General features: G+C 41.4%; 1 protein-coding gene across 50 annotated transcripts in view; it reads right to left on the reverse strand.

The window, feature by feature from the left end:
* Positions 1 to 771: 771 nt before the first annotated feature.
* CHD1L (chromodomain helicase DNA binding protein 1 like) overlaps positions 772 to 17,622 on the reverse strand; it is a 177,338-nt gene continuing 160,487 nt past the window's right edge. For 36 of the 50 annotated variants that reach the window (XM_085023169.1, XM_085023188.1, XM_085023171.1 and 33 more), the window contains 8 exons: positions 14,601 to 14,749; positions 13,624 to 13,787; positions 12,883 to 13,088; positions 11,739 to 11,837; positions 5,134 to 5,204; positions 4,908 to 5,022; positions 4,072 to 4,180; positions 772 to 3,199 (listed from right to left, as the gene is read on the reverse strand). In XM_085023169.1, coding sequence (XP_084879295.1) covers positions 3,118 to 3,199; positions 4,072 to 4,180; positions 4,908 to 5,022; positions 5,134 to 5,204; positions 11,739 to 11,837; positions 12,883 to 13,088; positions 13,624 to 13,787; positions 14,601 to 14,749 — 995 coding nt within the window. In that variant the 3' untranslated portion in view covers positions 772 to 3,117. The remainder of the gene's footprint in view (positions 3,200 to 4,071; positions 4,181 to 4,907; positions 5,023 to 5,133; positions 5,205 to 11,738; positions 11,838 to 12,882; positions 13,089 to 13,623; positions 13,788 to 14,600; positions 14,750 to 17,622) is intronic. The other 14 variants (XR_014844273.1, XR_014844274.1, XR_014844278.1 and 11 more) reach the window with 1 other exon arrangement.

A 17,622-nucleotide genomic window follows, 5' to 3' on the forward strand; every position in this document is an offset into this window, starting at 1 on the left:
TTGGAGAAAGGGCAAGGGGTTTAGAGGATGAAGGCAGCCCAAGGAGACACCACAATGAGCCAAAAGCACAGGCAAGAAAATGAAGGATGTCTTTGGGAAACAAGGTAAGTTATGGTGGAAGGTAAGCAATGCTTGAGTGATTTTGTGCTTCACTTAGTAGACAGCAAGAGAGAGAAAAACCCATTGGCCTAGAGAGGGTTTGGGCCCTCAGAAACATCATCTAAAATGGCTAATTCAAGCTTTACATTTTTTTTTTTTGTTTTGTTTTTTGGTCTTTTTAGGGCCGCACCTGCAGCATATGGAAGTTCTCGAGCTGGGGTCCAATCTGAGATGAGGCTGCCAGCCTACCCACAGCCATAGCAATGCTGGATCCATAACCCACTGAGCAAGGCCAGGGATAGAACCCACATCCTCAAGGATGCTAGTCAGATTTGTTACCACTGAAACAGGACAGTAACTCCCCAAGCTATACTTGAAGAGGTTTAATTCACTCAGTAAAATGCAGTTTATTTATGTAAGTATGTATATATTTATTAAGGGCCACACCTGTGGTATATGGAAGTTCCCAGGATAGGGATCAAATCAGAGCTGCAGCTGCCAGCCTACGTCACAGCCACAGCCGCACCAGATCCTTAACCCACTGAGCAAGACTAGGAAACACATCCACATCCTCAAGGATACTAGTCAGGTTCTTAACTTGCTGAGCCACAATAGAAACTCCCAGTAGAATGTAGTTTAGATTGATGGGACTAAAAATAAAAGTTATAGGCATGTTGCTAAGTAAAGTTTATTAAAAATCAAGAAAACATGTAAGATTGTACACAGAGAAAATTTCAGGACAAATGCCTATTTCAATACACAGGATTTTTATATTGACGTTTATGGTACAAACTTCTGCACAAAAGCTCATCAGTGAACAAACTTTTTTGTTGTCCTCTAGGCCCTATCATAGCCTCCTCAGAGGGGAGGGCCAGATGGCATCAAAGATGCTGTGGAGGAAACAGAACAGAGCCCTTGGGATAAAGTCAGTATCTGCTTTCATTCTTCCTTCCCAGACAGGGGCACCCTTTGATGGGAAGACTGAAGGGATTATGAGACAGAAAAGACGTATAGAGATAGAGCAGGGCAATGTTCTCCACTCTGACGAGCAAGCAGAGATGGAAAAGGAAGGAAGGGAGCTGCCGCTAACAGGTTACCAGGTGGCACAAGGTCATGGCCCAGGGCCTCCATCCAGAGAAAAAGCCCACGTAGCTAGAGCAAGAAGGACAGAGTATAGGGTGAAAAGCCTCTCTCTTTTCAAAAAAACACCTGTGCCCCTGAAAAGGTCAGCTATGCCACGTTTGGGAGTGAGTTTCCTGCTCTGATGCCCCTCGCAAATGTTTAGCAACATCTGTGGGTGGCTAGCCCCACGACTCTGCTATCCAAAGAACGTACAGCTTCTCTGGGGGCTATACAGCTTTCAGACAACCAAGTTTTCTTTGCCCCTGCTTATATCTCACCTGTTGGACTCCGGCTGCTCTTAAAGGCCCGATAGCTTACTTGTGCATTAGGTTAGATTTCTCTGTAGTCTCCCTTTTTGGAGTTCCAGTTCTGCTTCTAAGACCTAGGACGCTAGTTTTAGAGGTTAAAAGTAATCACCTATGTGTTAAGGGCTGGTGGTAACAGTAGTAGATAGGAAGAAGTAAAAATGAAACTAAGGAATTTTAGGAAAAACAAATTAAGGAATCATGAATTTAGGGTCTACTAGGTCTTCAACACAGATCTTACATTTTTTGTTGTTGTTGGTCTTTTTGTTTTTTTAGGTCCACACCCACAGCATACGGAGGTTCCCAGGCTAGGGGTCTAATTGGAGCTGTAGCCGCCGGTCTACACCACAGCCCCGCCAGAGCCAAGCCTTGTCTGTGACCCACAGCACAGCTCACAGCAACGCCAGATCCTTAACCCACTGAGTAAGGTCAGTGATCGAGCCCGCAACCTCTTGGTTCCTACTTGATTCTTTTCCACTGCACCACAACAGGAACTCCTGGATCCTAAATTATTAAAGGGTGACAGAACTGGGGAGAGAGTCAAATAGAACAGGATAGCCCAGGTGCTAAAGGCACCACCTTCCTTAGGAGGTCATGGTCCCAACTCTGAGACCCCCAGTAGCCAGGGTTCCCTGAATCAAGGCCCCAGGGCTGAGGCTTCCGGGTATGCTAGGTGTTGAGCATGCTAGGTTCTGGGCACGCTAGGTGCCTCAAAGCAGCAGAAACCAGGCTGGGTTGAGGACAGTTGGCCAAAACAGAGACTTCACATACAAAAGTGAGAAAGGCCATGGCTTATATGGTGTCTCTCCCTAAGACTCCTTCTCTGGTGGCTCTCAGCCCCTCACCCTCCCTAATCTGACATTTGATGTCAGCTTTGTGCCATTTCCACAATCCCCTTATTTCTTGAGGCTGAATTGAATTTGGTGGGAGAGGGAAAGGAGATCCTCTGGTTTCTCTGAAATCACATTTGACAGGCCTCTGGGCCAATGTGTGTACTTCTAGATCTGACGAGACAGGGCGCGTTCAGGGTGGTATGGCCGTAGACGGTGTGTACTTCTAGATCTGAATGCTGAGAAGGGCGAAAAGAAGGACAGCAGGGCTTCTACCTGTCTGATGAAGAATCTCACTGCTCAGCCTCTGCCCCTCAGAGACCTATCTCTCCAAGGCACGAAGTGGCTGAAGGCACTTCTTTCTCCCCAAGCCACCCTGTTCTCCTATTACTTTCCTTTCTCCTTAATCCATTTGTCTTTCTCACTATAAAGAATCCAGTCTGACGGAGGGGAAGAAAACTTAGATTGAGGGGAAAGAAAGCAATGAAACCATTAGAGAAAGAAAACTTATTATTATTCAAATAGCTATGCAAACTGGAGCCCTGCAAACTGTCAAAGGATTTTCTCAAATAACTTGTGCATCCTTGTATTACAGGTAGAAATTGGTATCACATCCAGGAGAACAAAATTAGAATTCCAAAAAACAGAGTATCTCAGAGGCCCAACAGATCCGGATTCCTTTTTGAAATACTCTATTACAGTAGCTTTGAGCAAATATTTTAGCTGGCTGCTGAAGGCTGGATCTGAGGCTGGGCCAACAGTTAAGGCACCAGCTGTCTTGAGGAGGAAGATGAGGAGGCCTGTGAATGAAGGATGGAAGCCTTGCTTCGAGGAAAGTAATATCTGATAAGGATGGTCAAGGAATATATACTTCATCACTTTAAAATCAACTTTACTAAAACTAGGTCTTTAGTAATTACTGAAATAGCCACTCCATAAGTAGTATGCCTTAATTTCCTTTTGCCATATCATAAACCCTTCCTACATTTTTCATACATATTACTGCAGAATTATCCGATATACTCAAACTCTTTTGACACTGCTTGACTTGTGCAAGTGTATAAAACATAACTTCTCTGCTAAGTTTTTATAATGATTTAAATAAACCACCACTGAGTGAATTCATTTCACTAAGTGAAACGATGAAATTTCTGTATAATTGACTTGGGGGTCAATTCAGCTTCTTCCAGTTATTCTGAACTTCGTATCATGGTTCCAACAATGATAATTTATTTAGCAGGCAGGTCTTTAGAAGAAAATACTAGTTGAGCAAAACTAGATTGTACCCTGATAATCAACATGAATTTCACACTGCTCCTTAAGAATACACTGAACAGGCTCAGAAATAAAACCATGTACTTGGTTATTTTAGTGAATAGAGTGAAGTTCTTAGAATCAGGCCTTGGTCTACTGGCCTGAAGGATCTTCAGAGGAATAATGTGAGAGAGATTCAATGTTTGCAAATAGCAGTTATTCAATTAACTCTTCATGTATCTTTTAAGCTAGTTGTTGGCACCAGAAATGCTTAGGTGTATTTATCTCCTTGGATATATACAAGTTAGAAAATGGTTCTTAGTTTTCTCTCATTGAAGAGGAGCACAGTGAAAAGAATGCAGAAGAGGACTTGGCCTTCGATTTAATATTGATACCAGAAAATGCAAGACATCTTCCCATTGGAGCTGGAAGAGCACACCGCTAGGATAACAAAAGGATACATGTAAGTTGGGATGCCTCTTGCGGCCAAGTGTTTCCGAATAAGTCGCTCAGTACCATACCAGTTAAAACCTTTCGTGGCGTGTCCAATGCGTGGAAGATGGACACTTGCTGTATTTTACAAAAAAAAAAAGATCACGAGGTCTTCATCAAATTGATTGTGTATAAGAGATACATAGGAGATAATAACATATTCTGAGTCACTTTGTGGTTTCTAATAAAATGTATACAATCTTGGTTTGTCCCACTCAAAGCATACAATTGTCAAATATTCTGGGGAGGGATTGTTATGGGAAAAAACTAAATTCTATCTAACATGGGGACATATAGGCTCTGGAAAAAAAGCAGGTACAATGGAAACAGAATATGATCAATGATCAAGATGTTATTAAAATAAGCAGATTCTTTAGCACTCAATCAACAAGCTCTGAGACCCACTGGGTTTGGAAACAAAATTAAACTCTGAGCTTTGGCAGAGAACTGTCTGCTGATGTGGACTCTGACTCTCCAAAAGGGGATACAATACACAGCACTTCCCAACTACATGTGACTGGTCTACTTCATCTCTGGTCCTTTGCTTCTCCATCTGTAAAATCATGATACAAATACTCCAGTGGATGCAGATGGTCCAGAGATAATGGATACAAAGGCAATTCAGAAAGGAAAAGGGCTTTGCAAATACAAGATGGAGAGGCCATTACTTCTGTGGTCTCTCAGACTGGGGCTTACCTTTACCACATATACTGAATGGTGTCTTGACATTTCTCGTCTCCTTTTAAAAATCACACCACATGCTTGGAAACAGAAAGTCATCCTGAACACAAAAGGAAAAGCTTACCTTTCTTCTTCCTTGCTGCTATGAATATCTTCTTCAGGCCCTCTTCTAGGGCTGCCAACTTAATGCCAGACAGGACATTGGAGCGATCGCGGTGCTGAGCCACAATCAAGGCCAACTAGGAGGGAGAATCATTAGATAGGGGGAAGCAGGAGCAGTTTCAAAAGGAGGTGATGTGAGTAGAATTTTAGCTCTGATAAATTTGGGTTTTTTTTTTTTTTTAACTTACCAAATCTTGTCCTTTGTTTCTTGACTCTTTCTCATCAATAGGAAATAAAAGGACACCTCCCAAACTCAAATCTGAAGTAAAATAAAAAGGAGCAACAGGAAGAACACAAAGTTGACTACAGAATGAGACCCCTGAGGAAGGACTATTCTGAATCCTCCCTATACCCTGCCTCTTCCAAATACACTCAGGTTTGAGTAAGAGTAGCACCCCTGTCTTGTTCCTAGTCTTAGAGGAAAAGCTTTCACTTCTCTGTGGAATATGTTAGCTGTGGGCTTGTTGTATATGGCCTTTATTATACTGAAGTATGTTCCTTCTATATGCAATCTATAGGGGGAATTTTATAATGAAAGGATGTTGTACTTTGTCAAATGCTTTTTCTGCATCTATTGAGATGCTCACTTTTGTCTTTCGTTCTATTAATGTGATGTATAACATTTATTGACTTGTCTATGTTAAGCCATCCCTGCATCTCAGGGAAAATTCCCCCTTGGTCATGGTGTGTAATCCTTTTAATGAGTTCCTGAATTAGGTTTGCTAATATTTTGTTGAGAAATGTTGCATCTATGTTTATCAGGAATATTGGCCTACAGTTTTTTGATTGCTTGTAGTATCCTTATCTGGCTTTGATATCAGCGTAATACTGGCCTCATAAAATGAGTTTGGAAGGATTCCCCCCTTTTCAATTTTTTGGAAGAGTTTGAAAAGGACTGGCATTAATTCTTCTTTAGATGTCTGGTAGAATTTGCCAGTAAAGCCATCTGGTCTGGGGAGTTTTCTGTGTTGGGAGGTTTTTAATTACTGAGTCAATCTCTACTCATTATTGGTCTATTCAGACTTCCTTGTTCTTATTGGCTCAGTCTTGGTAGACTGTAGATTCTATAAACTTATCAATTTCTTCTAGGTTATCTAATTTGTTGGTGTACAATGACTCATAGTAAGTCTCTTATGATTGTATATTTCTGTAGGATCAGTTATAATTTTTCTAGTTTTGAGTCTACTTTTGTTAGTCTTGCTAAAAGTTTATCAATTTTGCTTATCTATTTGAAAAACTAGCTCTTAAGTTTCATTGATCTTTTTTGTTTTTCTGGTCTCTGTGTCATTTATTTATGCTCTAAATTTTATTTCCTTCCTTCTGCCAACTTTGGGCTTAATCTGTTTCTCTTTTCTAGTTCCTTGAGGGATAAAGATATGTTGATTACCTGCAATCCGTCTCATATCGTAATACATTTTTTTGCTATAAGCTTCCCTCTCAGAACTGTTTTTGCAGCATCCCATAGGCTTTAGTATGTTGTGTTTCCTTTTTTTTTTTTGTCTTTTTGCCTTTTCTAGGGCCGCTCCCGCAGCATATGGAGGTTCCCAGGCTAGGGGTTGAATCAACACTGTAGCCGCCGGCCTACACCAGAGCCACAGGATCCGAGCCACGTCTGCAACCTACACCACAGCTCACAGCAACACTGGATCCTTAACCCACTGAGCAAGGCCAGGGATTGAACCCACAACCTCATGGTTCCTCGTTGGATTCGTTAACCACTGCGCCACGACGGGAACTCCATGTGTTTCCATTTTCATTTTTTTGAGATATTTGATTTTCCTTTAGTTTCTTTGACCCACTGGTTGTTCAGGAATGTGTTGTTTAGTTCCCACATACTTTTAGATTTTCTAGCTTCCCTCATTTATTTCTAGTTTAATATCATTATGAGCAGAAAAGAAACATGGTATGACTTTAATGGTCTTCTTTTGGTAAGACTTGTTTTTTGCCCTATCATATAATCATTGAAAATGTTCCACATGTACTTAAGAATGTGTATTCTGCTGCTGTTGGGTGGGATGTTCTACAGATGCCTGTTAGGTCTATTAGGTCTAATGTTTAGTTCAAGCCCATTATTTTCCTTGTTGATTTTTTAGATGATTTATCTATTGCTGACTGGGGTACTGAATTCCCCTATTATTAATTGAATTGTTGACTGTTTCTCCCTTCATATTTCTTAGTATCTGGGTACACCGATGTTGGGTGCATATATGTTTAGAATTGTTGAATCTTCTTGATGAATTAATCCCTTTATCATGATATAGTGCCCTTCTTTGCCTCTTATTACCAGTTTGGCTTAGAGTCTATTTTGAGTGATATAAATACAGCTACTTCCACTTTCTTTTGGTTTTCACATGCATGGAATATATTTTCCATCTCTTCACTTTGAGTCTATGTGGGTCTTTAAGGCTCAAGTGGGACTCTTATAGGCACTATATGGTTGGGTCTTATTTTTTTTTTTTAATCCACCTAGCCACTCTGTGCCTTTTGATTAATTCGATCCATTTATATATAGGGTAATTATATATAAGGACTTACTAATGCCATCTTGTTGTTGCTTTCAAGTTGTTTTGTATTTTGATTGTTTCTTTTTCCTACCTTTCTAGGAAAGGTTTCTGTCTACCTTTGCAAATCGGTTACTTTCTGAGGTGCTATGTTCTGGTTCCCCTTTCTTTGCCTTTTGTGGATTTGCTCTAGGTTTTTGCTTTGTGTGTTACCATGGGGCTTACATGAAACATTTTATAAATCAAACAGTGAGTTTTAGACTGAGAGCAACTTATGTTTGATTGCCTATAAGGAAGGGCTCCATCCTCTTACTCCTCCCCTTTATGCTGCACATGTCACAATTTACCTCTTTTTATGTTGTATATTCACTAGCCACTTCTAGCAGCTCTAGTTATTTTTATGACTCTTTTCCTTTTTATATTCTAGGTGAACAGTTAGTTTTCTAAATCATGATTGCTTATTTCACCTTTACCAGTGCGCTGTGTACTTTCATATGTGTTCATGTCACTAATGAATGTCTTTTCATTCTCGCTTGAAGAACTCCTTTTAGCATTTTCTTACAAGGCAGGTGTTGTAGTGGTGAACTCTCTGAGATTTTGTTTGTCTGGGAAAGCCTTTATTTCTCCTTCATAACTTTGCTGGTCAAGTATTCTTGGCTGAAAATTTTAATCTTTCAATACTTTAAATATGTCATTCCACTCCTGCAGTCTGTAGAGTTTCTGCTGAGAAATCCGCTGATAGCCTAGTGGGAGTTCCTTTGTACCTGGATGCCTTTAAGATTCTCTATCATTGATTTCTGATGGTTTCTTTATTCAATCTCATAGCTCACACAGGCTTGCTTCACTCTTTTTAAATTTCTGTTCCTCCATCTCTTGTTATTTAAAAATTCCTGTCTTCCAAGTCACTTATGCTTTCTTCCATATGGTCTCCCTTGCTAGAGCTGCTCTCTATTGCATTCTTCATCTCATCCACAGTTTGGGGTTTTTTTTTTTTAATTTCAATCTCACTGTGTTAACATATTTTATTCCTGATTTTATTGAACTGCCTTTCTGAATCTCCTTGTAATTCACTGAGTTTCTTCATAACTGCTATTCTGAATTCCTTATCAGTTAGATCACTATTCTGTGCCTTTGAGCATGGTTGCTGAAGAACTGTCATTTTCTTTTTGTGATGCAGTATTCCCTTGATTTTTCATATTCCTGGTAGTCATGCACTGGTGCTTTTGCACTGTAAGTAGCAAATACTTCCTTAACTCTGTGCTCATTTAATTCAGCAGACAGCGTATTATGTTCTATGGTACTGCTATTATCTCAGTTTTTCGTATGTGTTTGTATTCCACTCTTCTTGCTCAGTCCTGTGGCCAAATTTTTAAGCTTTTTTTGTCTTCTCTGATTCCCACAATTCACTAGGCTGGCTGGAAACCTTTTTCCCCACAAGGTGGCGCTATAGCTCAAGTTTTGTGGTTTCTTCCTGGCCCACCAACAGGACCTGTTCTGAGAGGGCTTCTGATTTATTAGAGCTTGCTGTCACAGACACACTCGGGAACACAGGGAGCCAGCGGTAGGTGTGGATTTTAACACTTGGTGTGTCGGGAATGCCCACATACTACTTGGTAGGGAAATCCCCAGGGTGGTACTCCCAGGGGGTCCTGCCTGAACTTCCTACTAAGGATACTTCTTTGATGCCATTTGAAATTCTTAATCTGCCTCTTTCCCACCACCCCTAGTAGTGGAGCTCCCACATTAGTACTTCAGGTTGTTTTTTGAGTTGCACTCCACCTGGTGATGGTAGCAGGGGGGCCTCTGCTGGAAAAGTGAGCCGCCTGCAGTGTCTTCTTGGTGGGGGGAGGGTTCATGCTGGGAAAGTTTCTCTTACCACCACTGCTGCAAACTAACTCATATTTTTCTTTGATTTTTCTCCAGTGGCATGCTGAGGTCTCCCTCAAGGAAGGCTGGACTGCTGCAAGTTCTCTCCTGTATGTGAGTACCTTCCCTGGGAAGCACCCACCTGATTTCTGTGCTATACCAGAGAGAGGGGTCTAGACAGCTTCACTGGCTCCACTGATTGCTTGCCTGTATGGATGTTTGTGACTAACTCGTTACAGTGGTGGGTGTTTCTCCTCCTGGGTCTCCTAGGAGACGTGCCCAGGCACTTCTGTTCATGTATGGATGTCTAATCCACTGGTTAAAAGGGAGGATTAAAGGAGAAACATCTTATGCTATCACGTTGCTGGTGTCCCGCCTTCACTCCTGAATCTTCATGATCCCCTCAAACATTACCTACAAAGTATTCCTATAGGTACTGGATGAATGCAAAACCCAGAGGCATCTGGCTGGCTGGGAGAGGGTGGGGCATGATAAACTTGAAATTCTTTTAGAAGAGTATTATGTTTGTCCCGAACTATTCAAATACTGCATTCTACTATATTTCTATATTTTCCTACCTTATCTAAATCAAATTCTCTAAAGAAATTTACTAATTTAATTCTATGGTTTTGCATACTCCAGTTTGAACCTTTTGTCCTCTCAATCCATCCTGCATACCCCAATCTTTTAGATTTATTTTAGTCATTCTAAAATATTTGCTCTGCTATGCCACTCTTCTATTCAAATCTCCCATGACTAGCCATTTAGCCATTGGATAAGGTCCTGCCCAGAACAACATCTCCCTGGACAAACCCATGTACAGTTCTCTATAATATGGCTCTTCTTCAAAATCGAATTTCTCCTCTAATCCTTAGCCTAAATAAACCCTCTACTGCAGCCTGTCCAGCCTATATATCATCCCCAAAAGCATCTGCTGTGTAATTGCCTGGGTCATTCAACACCCCATACTGGGAATGACGGAGTTACAGGATCCCAAAAACCTTCTCGCCCTTTCTCTCCACCTCTTTAAATTCAACCCATCTTTCCAGGCTCCAGATAACTTTCACCACTTCCATGAAGCCCTCCCTGGAAATCTAAGCCCACATTTCATCTACCCCACTCTACCCTATTTCAATCCTTCTTCAGGAAAGAGGGCACACTCCCTTCTTTCTTTCCTTACTGACCACTGATACCTTAACTCTGTGCAACCAGGTTTTACTTTTCACACTCTCTTCAAAGTGCTCCACAGTCATCTAACAGCCCTTGAGGCAGATCCAATGGCCTTTTCCCAGCTCTCATCCTTACACTTAAGTCTGACACTGCAGCCCACTTCCTGATACGTACCTCCTCTCTTGTACATCAAAAACACTACAGTCTCAATGTAGTGACATTATTTTCCTGACAATTCCTTCTATCTCCCTTCTTGCCTCTGCTCCTAAACAGAGGTGTTTCCTGTGCTCTGTTCTCTGCCTCTCCCCCCTTTCTCCATCCCATGTCTCTCAGGGTTTTAAACAAGGATCCAAATGATGACTCCTCAATCTGCATCTCTAGCTCCAGCCTCCCCTGAATTCTCTCTTTTCCAGCTGCCCAAGCAATATCTAGATCTGGGTTAATTATTGCAACACATATTAAACCCTTTTTTTCAGGAATCTGTTTTAGAAGCAAGAGTCTTCTCTCTAAATCCTTATATCCCTCTCTACCCTAGAGAAGCAAGCAGATGAGTCAGGAAAAACCAACCTGTAAGAAATTGGAAAGACTCTCTCTAATGGACAAGATCCTTTAGCCTCTCAAGTTCCTCAGGAAATAATCCCAGTAATCAGTTTACTCCTCTTGCCACTCCGTGATTTCCAGACATAAAAGGATGTGCCCGTGCCCCTTCTCTATGCCAAGGGAGAATACTGTTCAGCCTTTCAAGTTCCCCCAGCCCCAGACAGCTCTAGTCTGTCTCCAGAGAGCATTATGGCCCAGCCTGTGCTAACCTCACAGTGCAGTCCCCTTCACTGCAGCACCCAGCTCCTGTAAGCACCTCAAGGGTCTGTCTCATTTCTCCTATGAGCGTCTGACATTTCCAAGAGAGAGTCCCGCAAGAGGGGGTGAACTGGGTAAAGCAATGAAATGATCTTCAAGCCAATACATGCATGCAGGGATTGACATTTATCAAAATACCTGCACAACCATTATCCCCATTATAGTCCCATGAGGTGGGTGAAAGAAGTATTATTCACAAATTACAAATGAGAAAACAGGCACGGGGAGGCTAGGAGATTACCTCAAAGTCACATATCAACTAGCTGAGAACAGAATTTGGACTCCAACAAGTTCTTCCAACTCCTCATCTGGGGCTTTTTAATGGACATGATACCTGGCCTAAGCGACCTCTCCCCTCTTGTTCCATCCTTAACCCTTCTCTCTGCTTTGCTTCTTACCTTTCATTTTCCCAGCCAGCTCATATATTTTTCTTGGCTCTGCAGATCTTGCTTCTAGAGCTGTGAATAAACCACCTCTGCCCCAGTGGCCAGAATCATCTGATATAAGAAAGAGAAAAGTTTCTTCTATAAGAAGCTAAAATCAGTCCACAATTTTAAAAAACACAAAGGTATGTCAGAGAGATCTATAGAAGAATGATTTTTCAAAGGGCAGAAAAAACTAATCTCCCAGGCATATTACATGTTGGACTTCTCAACTATGTTTAAGTTTTCTGGATATATACCTGGACATCATAATAGGAAAAGTATCGGAAAAATGAGAGTTCTGAAAGAGCAAAATTTATGGTACTTCTGTAATTCCCGGGAGATGGCTGGGGAAGGAAGGAGGGTAGATATAATAGACAGCACACAACTCTCATTTTACAGGTAAAAAGTTGAAATGCTAAAGGACATTTTCAAGCTGGTACTAACACAGCTAATTAGTACCATGTATTTAGAGTCATTCATTCATACAAGCATACTAGAAATATTTGTTAGTATTACAGGTCAGGGATTGTTTTAGGCATGAGGGTTACAGAAGTGGACCAAAACCAAACAAACAAACAAACAAAAAACAAAAAAACCCTGCACCCATGAAGCTTATTTTCTAGTGCAATGAAACAGATAAGCGAAGTGCTTAAGTGTCACCAAGATAAGGTAGGAAAATGGATAGAGGAAAACAAAGGGGTGAGGATGGAGTCTGGGCAAACTTTGGGATGCAGACATTTGAACAAGGCTTGATGTGACTACCCTGGGAAAGGGGGTTCCAGGCAGAGAAAAAAGTCATGAGGGAAGAACATGCTTGGAGTTTTGCTTCTTCTCTAAAGATGCATTTATCTTGTAGATGTTGCCTCCTTCCACCCTCTGCTGTGCAGAGAACAGGGCAGGTGTTGTCCTATTATACAGATAACAAAGTCGAGGCCCACAGAGGCTGGGCTAAATGAGAGGGACGAGAATCAAACCCAGTCTCCTGGTTCTAAAATTCACGCTCAATTTGATCACACAGGAATGCAGTGTGCCCACTAATCACCCCTAGGTCAGGGTTCTGCCTCACCTTCCCCAACTCTTCCCACCATAAAGATCATGGCCCCACCACTTCTCCTACCTACACAGTGCACGATGACAGCATCCTCCACCCCGGCCTGTGGGTGGGTGACATCACCGCTCACATACTTGATGGAGGTCGAGTCTGGGTCTGCATAATCCAGTGGAGCAGAGCTCTCTTCTGCCTCGTCCTCTAGGTCCTCTGGCTCGCTGTCCTCGGAAGGCAGGCAGAAGGACTGGTAACCGTTGGACTCCCACCAGGCCATCCTTCAGTGGCCAGAGAGAACAGGAAATGAACTGGGCCTGTCACAGTTTCCCTTGGAGCGCATTCTGTACTGCTATTCACAAACAGTAAGTGCCAACTGCAGAGGCAATGAGAAACTTACCCTGTCTTCTGCCTATGTGTAAATAAACACGAAGTCATACTGATTAGCCTAACAGCCTCCTGACTATACTTCAAAAATGAGCAGCCACTGGATGTCACTGCTTTTAAGAACATGTGACTACAAGGTACTGTTTCAAGGAAACTACTCTTTGTCAGACAGCTATAATAAAATCCTAAAATTTTCCAGCTTCAACTCAATGTATCTTCTCTTGCCTTAGGCACTCAGGACCGTTCTCTTAGCAGACTAACAGTTAAGGTTAAAGTTTAATCTTTAAAAAAGTATTCCATTACCAGCAGGAACTACAAGCTTTCTAGAAGTTTTCTGCAATTTGAAAGTGATGTTCAACAGTAGACTCACTAGGCAACAGTGATTCCCTTACCTCAGCTTTGTTAACAATACAGTCGAATAACACATACTTTTTCTTATGTTCGGCTTCTTCCTTTTTCCTCTTCTTCTCCTCTATTAGTCTCTTTCTTTTGGCTGCTGCTTCTTGCCTTTTCTTCCGTCTGTCCTCCAGTTCTTCTGGGCTCAGAATCCGCTTCCTTTGGGTGGATCCCTCCACAAGGCCGGGGATGAGAACCTGTGGGAAGACCAAGATTTGCAACCAGGAAGGGTGGGGGCCAGCTGCTGCTTCATGAGTTTGTTTATCCCTAAAACACACTCTGCGAGGAAGCAACATGCTTGATATTTCACAAAACACTCTATCTCCACGCCACCTTGGGTGGTGGGAAGGGATGGCAAGACACTTCAATTTATACATCCTGTAGGCCTGGTAACCAGGATACCGTGTGCTCAACTGAACCACAGCACTGGCATGGTTAGTACAGCAATACGTCATTAAGCATACCCTGCAGGATGCATTTTAGGTTTAACTGTTTTTAATGGAACTCTTCCTCAATGTTATTATATCATTCTCTCAATGTATTATGTTATTCTTTCTTAAACAGAGTATTTCAACATCATGATTGTCTTAACAATAGCTACCATTTAATGAGCACATACTAAGTGCCAAATTCTGTAGACATTACATACATCATTTATGATTGCTATCTCTCTTAATGACATAGAGTCATGATTGTCAGCAGCAGGATATGCTATTCTGGTGTAATATAGTGATCCCTTCAGGGTGGGTTAGATGTACAGAGCTGCTATCATCTGCATTAAATGGCAAAATATACCCTCCTTGTTAATATTTTTATGCTGACTTTTTACACTGATATATGGTTAATTATACTTATATTTCAACAAATATTTATTTATATTTCAACAAATACTTACACACTTATTTCTTAACAAATCACTCCCAGCATCATTTTTTGTTCTCTTAGGATGAAAGTTTGGAAGAATTTATTCTTACATAAATTTTATTCTTACATAAATTAATAGTTCTTACACTGCCTTTATTTCGGAGTAACCGGCCCTCTTGACCAGTTTTCTCCAAAAGGGTTTTCTGAAGATTCACCAGTTGCTCAAATGATTTTCTGTCTTCTTTACTAGGCTCCTTAGAATAATCTTTACCTTCAAATAAGTACATATGGTTTTCTAAGAACATAAAACACAGGAAGAAATGTTAGATGCTAAAGAAAAATAGATAGATTCTAGTCAAAGCAATAACCAGGGCAAACAAGAGAATAGCCTGTATTCTAAACACGCTGAGATTAGCTGGTGATGAAGGTGCTGGATTTCCGGGCCCACTGACAATGATGCGTTTGGGATCCACATGGGGATCTCATGTATTTACCTTTCACAGGAGAGAGTGTAGCCTACGCCCTTTTGGTCCATCTCTGGATGGTCTTTGAGTCTCTGCTGAGTCTTGGATCACTCATCGCTCATTCATTCCACACCACTCCCCAGCGTGAAGCTCACGGACTTTACCATCACCCAGTAACAGACAACCAAGTGCATGTTTCTTTAAATTCCAAACACGCTTTTAACATTCAACCCTTTCCCCCTAACCCTTTTCTGTAATATTAAAAGGAACAAGTAGAAAGTCTATGAGGAAATAAAGAATCACAAAAATAATTCCTTAGATTTACAATATTCTTTACAGATCTCACAAAGCATGTGCATAAGCCTCATCACAGGCCTGGTTATTACTAACCCACCTAAGAAAGGGGAAACTGAGGCTCAGTGATTAAGAGACACTTCAGTTATCACTGTTAATAAATGAAGAAGGGAGGATTTTCTGACTCGAAGGCCAGTGTGCTCTTTTCAGTATATTACTGTGCCTACAGAAGGATAGAAAGGTAACAGTCCAGCGAATAATAATTACAGCAATACCAATAAGGATGACAGTGTAAACCTGAATGGTATTTTATGCAGAGCATTTCCACATCTACCATCACATTTGATTTTTTAACTGTGTAAAGAGTAAAGCAGACATTAACAGCACCATTTTACAGATGAGGACACAGGCGCTCAAAGAAGTTGGGTGATTTGACAAGATCATGAATCACATGGTCAAGAGAAGTCGTAGAGGGCCAAGATTAGATCCAGAGAGAGGTAAGACACTGATCTAAAGTGAAACATATTTAATAGCACATTTTACCAAAGAATGTGTTTTCATAGCATTATAAAATCAGCTCTGTTTTCCCTAGAGAGTACGAAAGCAAAACATTTTCATTCTCAAGAGATCAATTGCTTCACACTTGTACCCAAATCCAACCAGCTGTAATTCTAATTGGCATTTGCTAATTAAAGCAGCAGGGGGCTTTCAATGAGGTGCTCTATCAACAAGTGGAAAAAAATAAAGAGCCAAGAAGTGTCGAATATGATCAACATACATAGCTTCATATTGCATGCAATTCTCAACTTCCAAACGTGCTTCCAAAAAAAACAAAAAACAAACAAAAAACAAACTCTGGCAATCAAGATAAAGCCACCCTGTTTTTAATTTAATTTTGATAGGGAATGCTGTAATTACTAGTTTTTCACATTTATTTACATTCTTTTAACCATGCTGCCTGTCTTCAATCTGCAGGCAAGAGGAGGCTGGAGACCTCAAGCTTAGACCCTCATCTCTATCCTGCTGGTGGGACCATCCACCACAGAGTAACCTGTACTCAATGACCAAAGACAAAATTCCAAGTTTTAATACAACTGGGACATCTCTTCTGGCAGCTGGACTGCCTGAAAAAAATATAATTTTTTTTTGGAGAGTTGGACTGACAGAAATATAATTATCTTTCCGGAAAAGAGATTTTATTTTGTTCTAGTAAACATTAGGAAAATAAGCTGAAATTAATCTAGATGAGTACAGAGATGGGTGCAGCTTCAGTACATAATGTAATCAAAATGCAACTTCAAAACAGGACCACATACATCTATTTCTTCCCCCGCCTCAAACAACTACACGGCAGTAAAGGGATTTTAGAAAAGAGCTATGAGACAACAGTGGATGAAAAGTTCAATAACTCGGAGTTCCTGTCTTGGTGCAGCAGAAACGAATCCAACTAGGAACCATGAGGTTGCGGGTTCAATCCCTGGTCCCACTCAGTGGGTTAAGGATCCGGTGTTGCCGTGAACTGTGGTGTAGGTCACAGACGCGGCTCGAATCTGGTGTTGCTGTGGCTCTGGGGTAGGCCAGCAGCAACAGTGCCAATAGGACCCCTAGCCTGGGAACCTCCATATGCTGCGGGTGTGACCCTAAAAGGACAAAAGACAAAAAAAGTTCAATAACTTCAGAAAAACGGCAAGTGGCTGGAGGGGTGATAATGGATTTAAAAGAAGAATGACAGAAAGACAAAGACAAATACCATATGATATCACTTATAACTGGAATCTAATATCCAGCACAAATGAACATCTATCTCCTCAGAAAAGAAAATCATGGACTTAGAGAAGAGACTTGTGGCTGCCTGATGGGAGGGGGAGGGAGTGGGAGGGATCCGGAGCTTGGGCTTATCAGACACAACTTAGAACAGATTTACAAGGAGATCCTGCTGAATAGCATTGAGAACTTTGTCTAGATACTCATGTTGCAACAGAAGAAAGGGTGGGGGAAAAATGTAATTGTAATGTATACATGTAAGGATAACCTGACCCCCTTGCTGTACAGTGGTAAAATAAAAAAAATTATAAAAAAAATAAAAGAAGAATGGAGGCAAAACCCGGGTGCTTAGTCAAGGGGTGATGATGAGAACAGAGACCCCTTCAGTCCTCCAAAAGCTCAGAACTTACACAGGCGAGGAACAGCAGGGTGAGGGAACTGAGAGAAAACCTGCCCACCAACAACAGAGGCACCCCCCCAAGCCCCTTCCCTCACTCATGACATGCCCTCAATCTGAGCAAAGATGTTGATTCCAACCCCCACCCCACCTCCTCCAGGAAAGATATTAAAGGACTGATCTCTGGAGAAATGGAGTTGCCCAGAGAAAAGACTTCAAATACAGATGTCTGGGAAAACCCCCTGCAAG

The sequence above is a fragment of the Sus scrofa genome, chromosome 4 (assembly GCF_054392235.1).
Source record: "Sus scrofa isolate SSC_HxYL_T2T_F1_AM1 chromosome 4, Sscrofa_HxYL_maternal_Yorkshire_Landrace_v2.0, whole genome shotgun sequence".
NCBI lineage: Eukaryota > Metazoa > Chordata > Mammalia > Artiodactyla > Suidae > Sus > Sus scrofa.